The following is an 18,535-nucleotide window of genomic DNA, read 5'->3' as shown; positions in this document are numbered from 1 at the left end:
ATTCACATGTAGACGAGGTCAAGGACATCAGCTAGTTAAAATATAAATGAGAATCTTAAGTTTTTAAATAAAATTGAAATTCTATCTAACTATTAAATGAAGTCATCAATTTGTAATTTGATGAAAAGTATTGTAGTAAGATTGATTAAAACATCAATGTAGTTACTAATTTGATTCTTTTATAAATGCTAAGGGTATTTGATCATATTGATATCAATCAATTGAATGTAATGAAGATAATAAAATTCGTATAATCTATCGTACAGCTTCCTTAGGACTTCTTTTGAATAATAAAATCAAATTGGTATTTTTATGATTTTTTTCTATTCACGCAGGGTATTCGACAATATAGGTACGAGGAGTGGCTTTATTGGCTGTATAAGGTATCTGAGGATAATACGCCATCAAGTGACAAAGAAATTGGGTCGTCCGGACTCATTAGTGGTGTCTATAGAGAAGGTTCGAGAGTGTCAATCTAATCCGTGTATGAGTATGCCGTGTAGGAACGGGGCCACGTGTGGGTCTGTCGAGGGGTCGGCTACCGAATATACATGTAGCTGTGCTATCGGATTCCAAGGAGCCAATTGCGACGAGAGATTAGATCCATGCGAATCTAATCCCTGCGGGTATGATGAGGGGCTATTGTGCGATATCGGCCCGAATGGTGGACACGTTTGTCGCTGTTTGTTCGGTGATATTGATTCGAACGGAAATACCTGTAACAACGGTAACTACTGCTATTATTTCTTCCTTATCATTAACTTAGTTATTAACATTATATTTTACATTATTATCATGATTTGTTAGCCTTTGACTACAATCTAACTTAATGGTAAGTTATGATGCAATCTAACGGAAACGGGCTAACTTGTTAGGATGAATATGAAAATCCAAATCGTCTGGCGGTACGTCTTTGCCGGTAGGGTGGTAACTAGCCACGGCCAAAACCTCCCACCAACCAAAATAAAATTAATGCAGTAAAGATATCTTGTCGTTGAGTCACTTGTTATTTCGAACTGGGTTAGACACGCGTGTCATTACAAACTTTACCGTAATAGGTATCCCTAATTACATACTAAAATATCTGTTAGAAATGTAACGTGAATTTGATTGGAGAAAAAATAAGTTACCCTTTCGTTTCAAAAAAATACTGTTCACTATAGACAATAAATAGAAAAGTATCTTTTAGACGGTCATTTGGCAAAAATACTGAAAACTCCAATACATTATGAAAAAAGTCGTAGGCAAAAGTTAGGTTATAGATCAAAAAAATACATAGTCTATAATTTATTTACTGTAGTCACGAAGTCATTAGTCGTTGAAGCTGGTTATTTACAAGGTATTTCAGCTAATACCTACTTATCTGAATATGAAATGAAATAAGTACAGTCCTATTACTTTACTTTCCAGTTAGAAAATATCAAGGTGTTTTGATTTAAATTTTAAATTTTCTAACAGTAATTTATACTTTCTATCTAAGTTAGTTTGGCAGCGGTTACGGTTTTCCGATTATGTAAGGATGTTTTCGTAACTGGACAGTAGTTATAAGTTTCGAATTCATCTATCTCTCTCTGTCTATAGGATCATGGTTGTAACAAAAAACCATCTTGGCTGAGTTTGTGGGCTCTTTTCGGACCTCACCGCGTTTGGAACCCTTGTACCTGTAATTTAAAGTTTTCTACTTTACTTATCACCATCATAAAATATCCTTTAAAAGTGTTTGCAGCTAAGCCTACTTTAAATAAATGTATTATGACTTTGTATTGATTTAGTACTGTGTTCTAAAGACACTAAGATAGAGATAATTCGAAGCTTAAACAAACACCTTTACATAATAGCGCTGTAGATGGTTTACAGTTCGCGTTAAGCACCTGTTTACTTCCAGACGTGAACGTATTACAAGAGAGTTGGTCGCCACAGTTCAACGGGACGAGTTACGTCGAGTTACAGCCACTCGAAGGCCTGGGGAAGGCGTTTCGCATCGAAATTTGGTTTTTAACGAACCGTTTTTCCGGAATGCTCCTCTACACCGGCCAGTCCAATAAAGCCAAGGGGGATTTTATAGCGATTAACTTAGTTAATGGGTACCTACAGTTTAGGTACAATTTGGGGAGCGGAATCGCCAATATCACGTAAGTAAGGCTTACGGGCCGAAGAATTAATTTAACGAATTAAGTGAACTCGGCTGAGCCCCGCGGGCAATAATTTATTCTTAACGCAAATAGAAATTCAGCAAGTTTACGGTTTAAGAGCGAGTTGGGATGGAAATTAATAGTTTAACAGCGTAATGAGTAACAGCCCTAATAATGATTATGCTGAGGGAGCTTCCACGCCTTTACTAAGTAGACCGAGATACGAGTATACACTCGAGCTATTAGTTGTGTACAAGTAAACGTCTCTGGTACGAAGGTTTCCCCTTTATGTTCATTATACTGCTATTACGTTTAATATGGAACATCACATGAATGATGCAACCATCCGTCCCCGTCAAAGGTATTAGGCTTAATATGTTTACGAGTAACGATAATTATTGCAATTTTAAAGTTTCCTGTAATTTATTTATTTGTGTACGGAATTAACACGTTATGAGATGTTAGGGTGTGTTCTTACACACGCACGTGGTTTGTTTGGAGAATGATTGTCGGTGTTTACCCCATTGTGTTGGATCTCCAAATCAATCTTTCTCAAAACAAACCACGTGCCGTAAACACCAATTCTATCCTCACAATCTGGTGGGCTAGTTACCAACAACGACTAAATTTATCAAATCCTTTGGTTTCTTTATATAGCGATAAAAAATATCAGCCAAATGAATTGGGCCTTGCCTTTAAAAGAGCGGATATTTAGAGTTTTAACCCACCATGCTCCTGCGGGTTGCTGTGTTTACAGTTAGCTGTGTAACGATCACTTACATTAACTGTGTGACGGTTGATATTAATGATAATGACCGCAATCGGCGATTTCACGTATTCTTCGAGGGATGATTATACAAATCACTGATTTCCCAACTCCAAATCTTTAGATCTCCTGTGCCAATAACAAAAGGACGCTGGCACAGAGCGCGCGCTACTCGAGTTGGTCGCCACGGCAGTCTGCAACTCGACCACCATCCAACACAAAGGGGGAATTCCGCACCGCCGCTGACACACCTAGAACTAACGTTACCATTGTTTATTGGGTCTTTACCGTAAGTATTTAATTAAATAATAAAGTTTTTTTAAAAGTTTTATTTAGAACAGTGAACCCCAACTATGTGGACCGAGGATATCAAGCGGGTTGCAGAGAACCGCTGGATCTAGCTCGAGACCGTTGTGCTTGGAGGTCCATGCCAATGTCCATCGGCTGATAATGATGATGATGATTATAATGTGATGCAACCCCACAAATAAACACGTGATATTTTCTTGCGCAATGACCAACTTTGTTTGCAATCAAACGAAAATTGCTATATTACATAATTTGTATTTGTTTGTAAAAAAAGCATTACCGCAACCATAACAAAAAAATGCTTTAATCGTTTGCTTATATCTCGACCGTTCGTTCGAACAAAACATTTCTAGTTTTTATGTATATTTTTACCAGCAATTTTATTCTTTTATCAGAAGCACTTTTAGTAAGGGCTTTAATTCCAGGGGAAAAGGGAATATTGGTTTTATTTAAAGAGTTAATTCTTTAAATATAAAGGAAGAAGCCAAAAATAATTTTATGAAAACGTTATCTAGCTTATCAGGAAGCCATCAATCTTGTTCGAAGTCGAGCGTAGACATTCATGCGCCTCATTGTTGAAGTAAGCAATATTTCCAGCGCTTACGTCCGTCCCCACAAAATGTCCGGCGTGACCAGCAGTTTCATAGGCGCAGTGCAACAGGTCTTCGTGAACGGCAATCCCCTAGCGCTGTATAGTGGAGACACGGCCAAGTGTTCCGTTGTGGCCGACGAAGATCAACTGCCGTGCGCTACGAGCGGTGTTTCTAAGTACATTGGACCGCCTTGCGGGTCAGGTAAGTGCTTGGAGACGTATGATTAATGTTTGCAGTATGTTACACAATATAATACGAAATGAACCAATGAATATTTTATTGTATTCTTTCTGTATTTCGGTTTTTTACCGGAGATATTTGGGAGAGCACAGGAACTTTTCAATCAATTCCCTCCATATCTATTCTACCATAGCAAGTCACCGTGAAAATTGGTCATCATTGCTTTCAAACCAGGCATGATTGTAGTCAAGCGCAAGTCTGCTCAAAATAATAAAAAAAAACTTACGGATCGTCATATAGAGAAAATTTAAGATAAGTGAATACAGGCTGATGACAACCGATTAGTGAGTGACCATACCTACTACATCTGAAGCAATGTGTTAGATTCCCACAACTAGGAAAATATTTGAGTGATAAGCATGGATATTTGTCTGGATGGTTTAAATGTTTTAAGTAGATATTTTTTGTGTTTAGGTATTATATAATAATTATATCTAACAGTTATTTTAGTGTCCTTTAACTCATAAGTTTGCGAAGAAAATTAAACCAATGTTGTAAAAAAATAGGCGTGATAGCCCAGTGGATATGACCTCTGCCTCCGATTCCGGAGAGTGTGGGTTCTAATCTGGTCCGGGGCATGCACTTCCAACTTTTCAGTTGTGTGCATTTTAAGAAATTGAATAGGTATCACGAGTCACAAACGATGAAGGAAAACATCGTGAGGAAACCTGCATACCAGAGAATTTTCTTAATTCTCTGCGTGTGTGAAGTCTGCCAATCCTTAAACCCCTCTCATTCTGAGAGGAGACTCGAGCTCAGCAGTGAGCCGAATATGGGTTGATAACGACGATACATCAAAATATATTACTTCATCAGGTATCACTCCTTGCAAAAACAATGGTTCGTGCATACCTTTACTGAACGAATACAAATGTATATGCCCGGATGGGTACCAGGGAAGGAACTGCGAGGTGCAATTAAAAGTAGAGATGTTAAACGACGGCGCGCCTATTAAGTTCGACGGAAATAATTACTATTCCTACCGTAGCCGGGGTGGCCGTAGGTAAGTGGGAATGAGTTATGTTAAATTAATTTATTATCATACCATACTTTAACAAAATTAACGTTGGTAATATTAATGAAAATTAACATTTTATGTTCATCAACGTAATAGCTGTTTTTATAATGGTTTTTAACTAGAACCATTTCGGATAATATGATTGGTTTTTATATTGATAAATAAAACATTGGAACAAAACTTGGTTCAAATAAGTTATACTGATTTTAATGTAGAAGAATAAAATTAAAAAGTGCAAGTTTTTGATAAGCTAATTTTTGCATTATTTTGTGTAGACGTATAAATGAAAATCCACTTATTATTTCTCTATGCTGACACGTTAAAAAGTGTTAAAAATGGCGAACGAAAAATTGTAACCTCAGCAAGCACTTAGTTGTTTTTTTTATAATAACGGGATACCATTTTCCACGGAAAAAAATACAATTTTCCTTATACATTTTCGTAACGAAAAAACAACTTTTTCTAATTAAACGTAAAAGCGGCTATTGCTTTAAGTAATTATCCCTTTTTATTAACAAATTGCTACTCTTTGACTTAACAAAAGCCCTACATTTTTAATATAATATATTAACTAATTTTCTGTTTTTCTAGCTTACAAACTAACACTGAGGTTGGTGAAGGACATTACGATGTAAGATAGCATTTGAAGGTCCTCGATAATGCCGTTAGATATAAGTTTTATTGAAACTACCCTACATTTTAAGATAGATTAGGTAAAAATATTATAAATTGTGACTATATTTGTGCATGACTTTTTAAATGTTTAAAAATAGTATGCATGCCTTGCATGAATAACTCAAAGTTTGTATGTTTCGATGTTTGTTACTCTTTAACGCCGCAACTTCTGAACCGATTTGGCTGAAATTTGGAATAGAAATAGATTTTACTCTGGATTAACACATAGTCACGAAAAAATTGTTTCCCGAGAATTGCAAAAAACTGATGATTTTTATGGTATGAATGTTTGTTACCTACTCTTTCACACCGCGACTGACCTGAACTGAACCGAATCATCTGAAAGTTGAAATAGAAATAGATTATAGTCTAGAACATATAGACTACTTTTTATCCCAAAAATCCATGGTTCCCGAGGGATTTGTAAAAAAATAAATTCCATGCGAACGAAGGCGTCCGCTAGTAAAGTTATATAAATAATACTAGTTTTTCCTCGTAACTTTGCTGTAGTAGAGTTTTCTCGGACGAGCTCTTTCATCAATGTAATGTCATATATTTATAAAAAATAATCTATTAATTTATTAATATTAAACTTACTTGATGGTAAATAAACTTATTAATGGCTTAACTAAAGCTTTTGCCTCGGTGTGTATCTAAATTATAGTACTCAACTATCATCAATTATAATTTAAAGTGGGAAGTTTGAGAGCTGTTTGACACTCGTTGACGTCTTTGAAAGGACGTTACGAACTCCGTAAGCCATTGGTTCAGACAAGTCACGTACGAGCACTTTGGCGTGATCTGATAAATTCAACTCAATTTACAAAGGCTAATGAAGTTCCACTACTTCGAATATGCCACGAATATAGTTTCGTGTAAGGACTAAGAACCTCCTATTTATAGCTATAATAATAATTATTGTAATTGTTATTACTGCCTTCTTTAAATAATGTGTTTGTACAACTAAAACTATTTATGATATTCCGATGACGAGATTTAATTGTTTTATTTTTTATATTTAGGACAAAAGACCTGTATTATTATTGGATTTTATAAAATAGAGTAGCCCGTAAAAATCACATAAATCAGAAAATACTAATTGGTTCTACTTAATTTTACTAATTACTGAAAAATTTGACTATGATCATTTATAAAACTATTTATGAACTAGTTAGAGCATAAGATGAAATACTCTATTGATGTAAAACATAAGGGCAGGTTAATATTGATATATTAATTAGTATGATGAAAGTAACGTCATACTAAAAAAGAAAGTAAAATCAAAATAAAAGTAAAATATCGTACAATTTAAGGTTTAAAGTGAAAAAAATAACTTCCACAAATTAAAATATTACCTACATTTAATTACTAAACCTTAGTTTTGAACACTGTCCTGTTTTTAGTAAAACAGTGCTTGGTATTATTGACGAAGTATCAGGAATGGGATGCACCGCTAAATCCATTCAAATTTGCATAAATTTTATATAAGCGAATTGTAGCTCTGTGCGGAGCGGTAGTTTTTTAATCGACGTATCACGAACACGATGTGAAATGTGAAAAACTCACTGCAATCTGGGACTCTAAAAGTTCCATAACATTGCAATATGGTAGTCTAAAAGTTCCATAAATAACGTTGGAATTGTTCTTTTATACAATTCAGAATTTCTATTAGGCACATTGTCTATTATTTTCTACGTCCATTTTTAAATAGCATCCATTTCATAACTCCACTTTGATATTGTTACCTACGCTACCGTATGGAATCACAGCGGGCGCCGTATAAAAGTTGAACCGATGTTACCCATTTACATAATAGCATAAATTCGAAATGTTGCTAGACGTGCTTGTATTGCATGCCATTATTTATGTACATAAAGCTAATTATTTGCATACAGATGTTTTCGTTGTAGTTGTGGAATAGATGTAGGTAATAAAACAAATTGTATTTTTTATAGCGGCATAAAAAACGTATCCGTGACAAGAGGTTTATTCGGTTTTTGATTTCAGATTTGTGTATATGTTGGTTGTAACGACTGACATCAGATATATACTATCCAGTGACGTTAACTATGGACATCTTTTCTTATCCTCCTACGCCATTGTCACTGTCTAGATAAAGTTTGTGTGATATTTATTAGTCAATCGACATCTATTTATCGATATATTCATCGCCCTTACAATCTAGAAGAAAATCAATGGTTAACGAGTCACTATTAATTGAGAATTTATATTCATATATTTCTTTTAGGAATCGAGGCCCCCGTGGTATTAGATACGAAATAAAATTCCGTACTCATAACGATTCTGGCTTGTTGATGTGGAGACGAAAGATCGGCATAAGGCCTCGTGACTTCATCGGTCTTGGACTGAGTGAAGGGAAGCTGCAGCTTATATACACCGATACCGATGCAAAGGAAGTGAAGTTGGCTACTAATGAGGACTGGTTTCAATGTGTCGAGTCTAAAGATAGAGTGGATGATGGGCTTTGGCACACGGCCACTGTGAGGCGACGTAAGAGACTTGCAATGCTTCAAGTCGACGACTTGCCACCTGTGAGAGGTTACTCGCAGTCATTGCTTGTACCCTCGAAAGCGAATCCTAAACTATGGATTGGTAAGTTTTAACTTAATATTTACGTTCTATTTTCATTTAAATTTTTAATATTTTTCAAATAATTTATTAAATATCTTTTTTTTACATTAAGCGGAATATATTAGATAAAATATCTGATACTTTCCTCATTATTAGAAACTTATCAAATATATATGATGCTATAACTTTTTATGAGTATCTTGGTTGTATAAGGATTAAAGTAATATTTTCCTATTATTAAAAATAACACGAAGTTATTTTCTAATAAAAGCAAAATATTAAACATCAAAGAAAAATACAACAGTTACACAGAACTTTAGTGAGCAGCTAAAATATTGTACCTATTTCATTTAGAACAAAGTAACAAAGGAACAAGTAGATACGAAATATTCCTATCGTAGTCTTCCATAAGCTGGCGCAAAAATCCCATTTCGGGAGGAATTTTTCTGCTCTACCCTCAATTCTGTTTTATGAAGTGAATTAATTTGACGTTCCAACGATAGGCGGATCACCGACGTTGCCGTTGGGATTACCAGCGGCCCTTTACACGGGCTTTCGGGGTTGTATAGCGAGCGTGAAATCAAGCGGCAGGCACGTCGACGTCACTGCACCGATTCGACCAACGACTACGATACGATATTGCGATTGAAATACTTCAAGTCTTAGGTGGACGCAGACTGGGAGTGGTCGAGAGTTGAACTTTTTTTATATATAAGCGGATAAAGTTTCTGTTTGTCGCCGATAGGTTGAAACTTATTGGTTGCTTGCGTAACTGTACAGGCCAATGGAGTGAAATTGTTAAGTTGAAATAAAAAGCGAAGCTTAATTTGCTAGTTTTTCATAACTAAACGGAAAAGTAGTAAAACTTTACACAAAATCCTATAGAAACAAATAACTCCGGAACGCTTCCACCTAGACTTCTATGTATTAATTGATTAAAAGTCGTGGCATATGTAACGAAACATGTCTCGTAATATAAAAATATAACGAGATATTTTAAAACCGTAATTTTTTTCCAAATTATGGTTAGAAACTGACCATTCAATTACGTCAGGATCTTCTAATAAGGATCTAACTTACGTCGTAATAATGAAATTAATCATTAAATACCTTTCAGATATTTGATTCAATTATTTAGCCTTATTATCTTTGGCTCAAACTTTACACCATATCATGCGAATCACTGTTTTTATGCTTGTGTGCGTGTATGCTGTGACGTCAAATGTAGAAGAAAGAATACGTTACGCATGCTACGACCTAGAATAAAAAAAAATATTCTATGTAAACGGAAAACGAATATCAATCCATATCTTGAAAAGATTGTGTAAAAGTGAAATATGAAAGTATTATTTTTGTGTATAAATAGTATTATTGTACCTGTTAGGCGTTGTTTTATTTGTTACAGCGACAGTGCCTTTTGTTTTCTGTAGAAGTGAACGATTAGTAGAAATCTATACTCTATACTAATATATAAAGCTGAAGAGTTTGTTTGTTTGAACGCGCTAATCTCAGGGACTACTGGTCCGATTTGAAAAATTCTTTCAGTGTTAGATAGCCCATTTATCGAGGAAGTCCATAATCATTTATATATTATCCCCGTTTTCCTACAAGAACGAGAACCACGCGAGTAAAACCGCGCGGCGTCAGCTAGTAGCTTAATAATTAACAAATGACACCACATATATAAGGCAGAGGCTGAATAAATAATCATAGATATTGATTATTTTATATTCTCTGTTGTATGTTTTCCTGTCATAAGGAAAACAACTTATAATGAACGAGACACGGGTCCTTTTCCAAAATACTGTTTGGACAATTATCATTTGATTGGTTGTGAATATTACGACTATTTAATTGTCATACTTAAATATGTTTTTATTTATTTTTTATCTAGTAATTTTAGGTTGTGTCATACAAAATATGAAAACCTATTGGTGTATCGTTTCGGCTACTTGGTTTCTTAATCTTGGAATTCTCAAGTGCTCGAAGCGCTTGACACCAAATATCCTAAGCTCACAATGCAATTTATGACGCTTAGCTTATAAAAAAATAAAAAAGACTATATCTCCACGGTTAAGAAGTCGTACACGGTAGGTGTAAGCCTTATTTGAATGGGCAGGGGAATTTATGTACATGGGTAATATTCTTGTATATTATTTTATATTTTCCATCCTTCTTCATAATAAATATAGTTTTTGAATATATGAAGCATTTCACTTTCGCCAGAAAACTGTCGCTGGAACATGTAATCAGTCGCTGTAAGAACTCCTACCGATACATATCCTGATGACACTTTTTTTTATTTTATCACAATCAATACTGCCACTAACTGCGCGATTAGAATGCGTGAAGGTACGTCACTCATATATATTTAACCGCACGCCAAGGCTCCTGGCATATGACAACTAAACTAATTCTAGCATTAAAGGTGCGTGCCATTATACATTTTAAATACATATTGTCTTTGACTAATAAGCTGTAGACCCGCAACACCTAACAAATTTTCACTCAATAAGCCACTTCTATGACTATGTGAGCGTAAGATCTAAGATAATTACCTTCGCCGACACGCACACAAACGTACTTATCATAGCGTAGCAAAGCGTCAAGTGTCCCGATTTCGGGGCACATAAAACGGCTTACGAATCCAGCTACACACTATCAATGTTTTACAAATCTATGCTTATTATTTTTATGCTATTATGCTATGATAAAACACTACAACATTCAAACAATATTTGAAATTAAGGCAGCAAAAATGTTTCAAATTTTTTATACACATATATTTTTATTCAATCAATCAATCACTCAATGCGTTTACTATGTCACATGGTGATCCTCTCCACTCTAATCGCCCAGGTTTAGTTGGCTTTCTGAATACTCGATCAAAGCGGTATTTACTTTTTTATCTATAACCAAAAGATAATGTTGCCATAATAATTTATGTTTATAGTTTAAGATATTGTAGGGTATATGAAAAAAAATACATCGGTGCTCGGTTTACACATCAGAGGTATATTATTATTACGAATAAAATTGCGTAAACACAAAAAACTAGGAAAAAAGAAATAATATGTTGTTGGTTAAATACAAGATTGTATTAATATTAGTATTGATTTTTAAAATTAAAATAAAAAAAAACTCTTTAACAAATAGTGACGTCTGGATAATCTAGATGGAAATTAATATAGAATGTTAGAAAGGATATTGAAATATTAAATAATGTTGAAAGGGCTTTAATATTAACATTCCGTATTGTAAATGTAATGCTTTTAATTAATATCTATTTACTTGTGTAACTCCGTTATTAAATTATAGGCAACTAATTTAAAATCACTTAATTAAGAGTGCACTAGTGTGATCTGAATCCAGGCATAAACAGCCTTATCTCTTCAATATATAAATAACTTTGTAAATTTCAGGACGTGAATTTTTTCCAAACAATGACTACCGTAGTTCCCGTTTCCATGAGAATACGGGGATAAAATATAGCTTACAATTATATAAAGTGGCTAAAAGGATAGTTTGACGACCTCCGTGGCGCAGTGGTATGCGCGGTGGATTTACAACACGGAGGTCCTGGGTTCGATCCCCGGCTGGGCAGATTGAGATTTTCTTAATTTGTCCAGGTCTGGCTGGTGGGAGGCTTCGGCCGTGGCTAGTTACCACCCTACCGGCAAAAGACGTACCGCCAAGCGATTTAGCGTTCCGGTACGATGCCGTGTAGAAACCGAAAGGGGTGTGGATTTTCATCCTCCTCATTGACAAGTTAGCCCGCTGCCATCTTAGACTGCATCATCACTTACCATCAGGTGAGATTGTAGTCAAGGGCTAACTTGTAAAGAAAAAAAAAGGAAAAAAAAAAAAAAAAAAAAAAAGTTAAATGGTGAGAATTTTTAAAATTGGTTAAGTACGAGTATATGCAGAGATTACTCTATGACTCCAAACTTTACCTGTCTAAAATATTAATATTGAAATTACAATAATAAAGTATAGATATATATAATTAAGTGTACCTACTATGGCGTGTTTTCACACTGTGTGTAACGCAGAGGCGTAGCGTGCCTTGGAGGGGCCCAGTATCAAAATTAAAAGTTGGGGGGCCCAATATGAAGGGTAAAGATTTCTTAAAACAGAAAGATATTTTAATAACCTATGAATATACGGAAATTCATAGGTTCTACAAAACAAAGGAAATTAAGGTTTACATTTTAAGGGGCCTCTGTAGTCCGGGAGGCCCGTATCATTGATACGGCTGATACACAATGAAAATTGCACTGAAAATTACACACTTTTTCATACACATTATTGCAAACAGTATGCATGTCTTTATGTGGCAGTTACAATATACGTACTTATATAACTGTCTATCTTCTGAGGAAGTATAAATAGATAAAACATGGTTAAATGACATGGCGAATTTTCGTGGATTCAGGTCCAACTAGTACCTACACAAGTGCTGTAAAACCAGGGCCGTCAGGTGAGATTTGAAATTTTTTAAGATAACTGTTCAACCTAACCTACCTTCAAATTTATAATTTAGCTATTCCATTGTTATCATTCCATGTTAAATAAGATACATAGTTATAATGAATAATATACTTTTAAACAGTGCCATAGTTGTACAGTAGATGATTTTACTAGATAATAGGTATAGGATAAATTATTAAAAAGCTAAATGTAGTAAATGAATTTTATCTCCTTTTTTTAACTCAAGGCATTAATATAAAATGTTTTCAATAATTACAACGATCCCAAGGAAAATGTCTTTTCTTAGACGGATTTTTGGTCTTTGAAATCATAATTTATTTAATATCAAATATGTTTTCAAACTACAATTACTGAAATTAAATATGATTTTTCGTCAGGTCAAATCTCCGTGCATTGGACCGTTTCCTTTGGCTTTAATCATGAGATTATTAATAGATTAAACTTCTTTTACATGAATTACATAGTTTAATGACCTATGTAACATAATGACTGTCATATTTTGTTACATATTAAAATCACATACTCAAAACAATAATACTCAGCTATAAATAACATAATTTATATTTTTCACAATGTAATATTGTTCAATTATTATCATAATGTTTTTTTTTGTACCGTTCATTCCTTAGCAAATATTATGAAATGATTTTAATAAACATTCAATAATAATTATTTAAGAGACAATACAATGTTTTGTATTATTTGCAATTTCAATTTAATTTAACGAGATGAGCATTTCTTTTTGTACGGATCTAATTCTATTTTGTAATATAATGTACATAGGCTATAGGCTAGAATTTTTACAACGTGTTTGATTGCTGCTTTGTTTTATTTAAAAATATGTCCATGAATTGTAAGTGTTCATTTACCGTTCACTTGCCGAGACGTCGCCGACTGCAGTTGACTGCCGTTGTCTGCCGCCGAGACATCGGCGACTGTAGTCGACTGCCGTTGACTGCAGTCGGCGACTGCCGTTGACTGCCGCCGGGACGTCGCCGATTGCAGTCGTCGGTAGCAGTTGCTGCTCGTGTAAATGAACCCTAAGACGTTGATTTAAACTGCTTTATAAACTTTATATAAAAGGGTAATTTGGAGTCTGAAACTTATGTATTTGAAATAAACTTAGCAAACACGAATTTATACTGGACATCATGTATTTGTTAGATATTTATTAACTCAATTATTTTGTTTTTTACAGCATTTACTAATCAAATTTTAGAAAAATAGTAAAAGGTTTTTTATATTTTTATTGCTTTTGTAATGTAAAACGTCTTTTCTACTCTAGCGATGTACTTGTAATATATTATACGTAAATGCTAATTTAAAGTAAACTATGACAATATTAAAATATCTACACGGCGTCTAGAATTACTTTTATAATACGTTAGCGCTTTGTGGTCAAGGTCGCAGTCAGAGAAATTAAAATCTATAATTTTTGTGTGTGTTATATGGTTTATGTAAACGTCATTCAAATTAGACTCATAATTAAATTATGAACATTCTGAATAACGATTTTAAATAAGTTTTTCCTGATAAATATTGAAATATTAATTTCTAAATTTAACTTGTTATCAACAATGAAACAAATTAAATTGAGAAACTTAAAGAATAACTATCACTTTGAATTGGAAACAAATTAAGCTGCATTTTAAGATCAAAAATTTAATGATGTCCTTATTATGTTTGATTAAAAAATGTAAAGAAAATTAGTTCACACTTAAAAACTTATTTAGAAGGGGAAGTTAAGTTCCCCCCGCCTCCCATAGTTTTTTTGGCTACGACCCTGTCCTTGGTGGAACGATAATCGTTTCAATCCTAGATTTAGGTTAGACATCCTGCCGTTGATTCGGAAAACACTTCGGTCGATGGAAAATCAATTTGTAGATATTTGCTTACTCTCCATGCAGGGGGTGTTAACCGCGGTGGATATTTTCGTCCGGGGGTGGTATGTGGGAGTGCAGGAATAAATAAACTGTTGTAGTATGTTGTATCACTGGTTCTTTACATATCTTCCGATCTAATTTGTTACGCATGTGTGTTTTGATGTACTTATATTACTTTAAAATACAGATGATAAATTAAATGAGACTGCATACATTTTGTGTTTTATTTATATATTTTTACTTGAATAATCGGTATAACACAAGGCAAAGAAATATATTGAGGTAGGTGCTCGTATGATGATGATGATAATGATTATAAAGTTCAGGGCACTTTATAAATCATAATCATCATTATTAAGTAATTAAGTAAGCGTTAAATGTTTAGGTAAAACTAGATTAATAAATATTTTAGCACACTTTTATCAACGCCTAAAGCTAGCAACACGTTTGACTTCTAAGTTTCTTTTTTGTTTGAACTTGCTGAAACAAGAATATTGAAGTCACAAATTAATATCAAATTTCTCAAACGGTGAAGGAAAATCATCGTGAAGAAACCTAAGTACCTGAGACTTTGACCTAACCCCTCTCATTCTGATAGGAGGCTCGGGCTCGGGATCAGTAAGCCGAATATGGGTTGTTAATTATGAATGATGATGAAATAAAAATTATAACACAAGAACTTGTTAACCTACGTATTAACGCCCTAATCTAAAATTAATAGACAGTAAATTTCTTCGTGTAGCCATTCCTCCGGTCATGCCCTTGACTCAGCAAGGCTAGGACTCACAAATTATACCTTCCGTTACAACCTTCAATCACGAAAGCTTTAATTGATAGCTACAGAAAATGAACGTCTATTCAATGTTTCGCTACTAATGAATCGAAAGGAATAAATATTGGCCTAACTGTTTTCGTGTTCGTTATCAAAAAACATCGTGTTTCCCTGTTATTCGTTTAGTAGCCTAATTTTGAATTAAGGGAAAGTCACGCAGGCCCTTTTTCTATAACGAGATGTTACAAGGGTTCCGACTTACCTTTAAAATACTCTGAATAGTAGACATATGAAGCATCTTTACAAAGCATAAAATGAAGTTGCTTCTGTTTGTTTAGATATTTTAATTTAAACAACGGATTTTGATGCATTTTTTTCAGCAATTGGCAATAGAGTGATTCCAGAAAAAGGCTTATATTTATAAAAGGTATATGAATATTATAGTGCACAAAATATATCAGAAATTTAAAATGCGGAGGCACATAGCCACTGGCGGGCCGTACGTTTCGTCTCGATTGGCAGCGGTCGGCAGGTGCGGGATGGACACACTGGGGTGTACTATAAAGATGTACAGGATTATGGTATGGTACACCTATTTCTTCATCATCATCATCATTATCAGCTGATGGATATCTGCATGGACTTCCAAATACAGCGGCCTCGAGCCACCAGCATCCAGCGGCTCCATGTAATCCGCTTGATGTCTTCAGTCCACCTAGTGGGGCGTCGACCAACACTGCGCATTCCTGCGGTAGCCATTCCACCACCTATTTATTTATTAGTCTACCGACTTTTAGTACATATTTAACAGCCCTGCGAAGCCGGGATAGGTCGCTACTATAGACATAAATAAGAATAGGATCGTTGCAGGGAAAGCGCTTGGCAGAAAATTATTATCACAAATTTTCATTGACCTCTTAGGAGATCGATGCAAATTTTAATATTTTCATTATAAATGCTTGACCCCTGTGCCTTTTGAACTATGTTTAACTTTTGATTTCTAACTTGGCTCTATACGGAGTGATATGTTATGTATGATATATACGGAGGGATAAGTTGGAAAAACACAATAAGTAAGTATATAATTATGTTATAATAATAAATATTTTTTTCTTTCTTTTGGAATAAAATAACCATCAATTTGATAAATTGCATTTATAAATTGATGAAGCAATAGCAATACTGCAAATCATCCCTGTGATCCGTATTATACATGATCCCCGGTTCTCAGGAAACATAAATAAAGGGATGTTGTTGTAGATACACATCAAGAGCTTTTATATACAAAGTTTGTGCAATAATAACACACGTTAATATTTATAGGCTTTGTTTAGATTTTCGTAATAACTTTACACCACAATCTTGAAAGATCCTTCCAACTCACATAATTACTCATATATAGTAAGGAAATATGTGGTTTTGGGCTTATAATTAACTGTTGTCATAGTATTTTATCGAAGTATGTATTCTATATTCTTAGCAGAAGCTTCAAAAGTCGATTTTAAAAATGAGAAAACCAATGTTGAACAAAGGTTTCACAATGTTTGTCAGGACAACTTAATTAAAAAATCAAACTGTAACCAAAATAAGACCGTAGAATGGCAGAGAATGAAGACCTTGAGTGATTGTTGATTATATATTTTCCAAATTTATTTTATTGATGTCTGTTCTATTGATAGGCATTGGGTTTCAGTACGATGCTGCGTGGAAACTGTCAGAGTTATGAGTAAAATAAATTCTTCTAAGTAAGTCCGCTTCCATTTTAGACTACATCGTCACTTAAATATCAGGTGAAGTAGCGCAGTCAAGGGCTAACTTGTCAAAAAAATATTTCCTATTAAAGATCGGATGAGCAGTCCACCAGTCCCCATTAAAAAAAATACTTCCAACAATTTACGAGGCGTTCCTAACAGAACTATAACTGATATGTATGAACATTCTATAAAAGTATACTTATTATCCATTTCTGTTTAGTAGTAGCCAATAAACTAACTATGCCATAAATTAGATAAATCTGTTCGGTGCAATAAATAACATGCTACTTCCGACCTTTTAACATAATAATGTTAAGCAGGAAAAGCAACCATCACGCTCTATGTTAGGATTTAGGACCTAGCCTAGGTTAGCTATTTTATCCTGCCAAAATTTTGTAGTAGGTATTGCAAAAAATCCATTTAGATGTTTAGATATACTTTTTACACAGCTTACATGTAAATGTTAGATTGGGTGACCAATAAATTAACAAAAAAAAACGCTAGAGTATGTCATCAATGTGTCTAAAATAAATCTTTCTCACAAAATCATTCATAGACCAGGCGCTTTAAGGAATTGAGTGTGCATAATCCGAATACCGCATTCTGTTTACAGTATTGAACTCAAGAAAGCATGTAGATTACGATTTTGCATGCTGTGATGAGATTTGTTGGTCCATTTTCTTGTTATAATCTACTCCCTTTGATATGGAGGATATGGACTGAACAAATGCATTGTAGAGTAGAATATCCAATTTTTTATCATGTCAATATCACACGAACATTTTGAAATGTATCACTCTGAAACTACTGGATGAATTCAATTGAAACTTCGCACGACTTGACTACTAAGAAAGTCATTAGGTGATTTTTGTCGCAAATATAAAAATAGTAAAGTAGTAATTGTAAAAAAAATACATTGCGAAGTTTAAAATATCTAAACGTACAAACATGGGAAGCGACCTTGTTCTAAACTACTTACATAAAGTTTAAGTAATAAAAATGTAGTTTAAAATTATGGTAATTTTATTTTACATTCAGTATAATTACGTTGTTAATCAAAACAAGTGCGCAATAAATGTTTATCCTAAGTAAGATACAAGCCGTGTAAGATTCCTGTTCACTTAATACAAGCGCGCTCCGTTGTCGCTTAATGACTGTTTAAATATCCTGCTGTAGCGAATAAATGTCGGAAAAACATACGGCGACGTTATTTCTGTAATACTAATTACACATTGTAGATAATTATTTTGTATGAATGTTGTTTAACTACTGTGCGACGCAGTCTCATACGCTTACATTCCTCTTCGGCA

The 18,535-nt window shown here is 34.1% G+C and overlaps 1 protein-coding gene across 5 annotated transcripts in view; it reads left to right on the top strand.

Moving 5' to 3' along the window:
• The window catches only part of LOC112053591 (agrin), a 168,465-nt gene extending 153,552 nt beyond the window's left edge, over positions 1–14,913 (top strand). For 4 of the 5 annotated variants that reach the window (XM_052889047.1, XM_052889004.1, XM_052889090.1 and 1 more), the window contains 7 exons: positions 336–727; positions 1,886–2,132; positions 3,023–3,187; positions 3,805–4,001; positions 4,857–5,043; positions 7,982–8,346; positions 8,829–14,913. In XM_052889047.1, the coding sequence (XP_052745007.1) occupies positions 336–727; positions 1,886–2,132; positions 3,023–3,187; positions 3,805–4,001; positions 4,857–5,043; positions 7,982–8,346; positions 8,829–8,974 (1,699 nt within the window). In that variant the 3' untranslated portion in view covers positions 8,975–14,913. Of the gene's footprint in view, positions 1–335; positions 728–1,885; positions 2,133–3,022; positions 3,188–3,804; positions 4,002–4,856; positions 5,044–5,649; positions 5,772–7,981; positions 8,347–8,828 lie in introns of those variants that run through there. The other variant, XR_008252101.1, reaches the window with a different exon arrangement.
• Positions 14,914–18,535: the final 3,622 nt, after the last annotated feature.

Source organism: Bicyclus anynana, chromosome 1, assembly GCF_947172395.1.
Source record: "Bicyclus anynana chromosome 1, ilBicAnyn1.1, whole genome shotgun sequence".
NCBI classification, from domain to species: domain Eukaryota; kingdom Metazoa; phylum Arthropoda; class Insecta; order Lepidoptera; family Nymphalidae; genus Bicyclus; species Bicyclus anynana.
The sequence above is the reverse complement of the archived record's forward strand: the minus strand, read 5'-3'. Positions and strand labels throughout refer to the sequence as shown.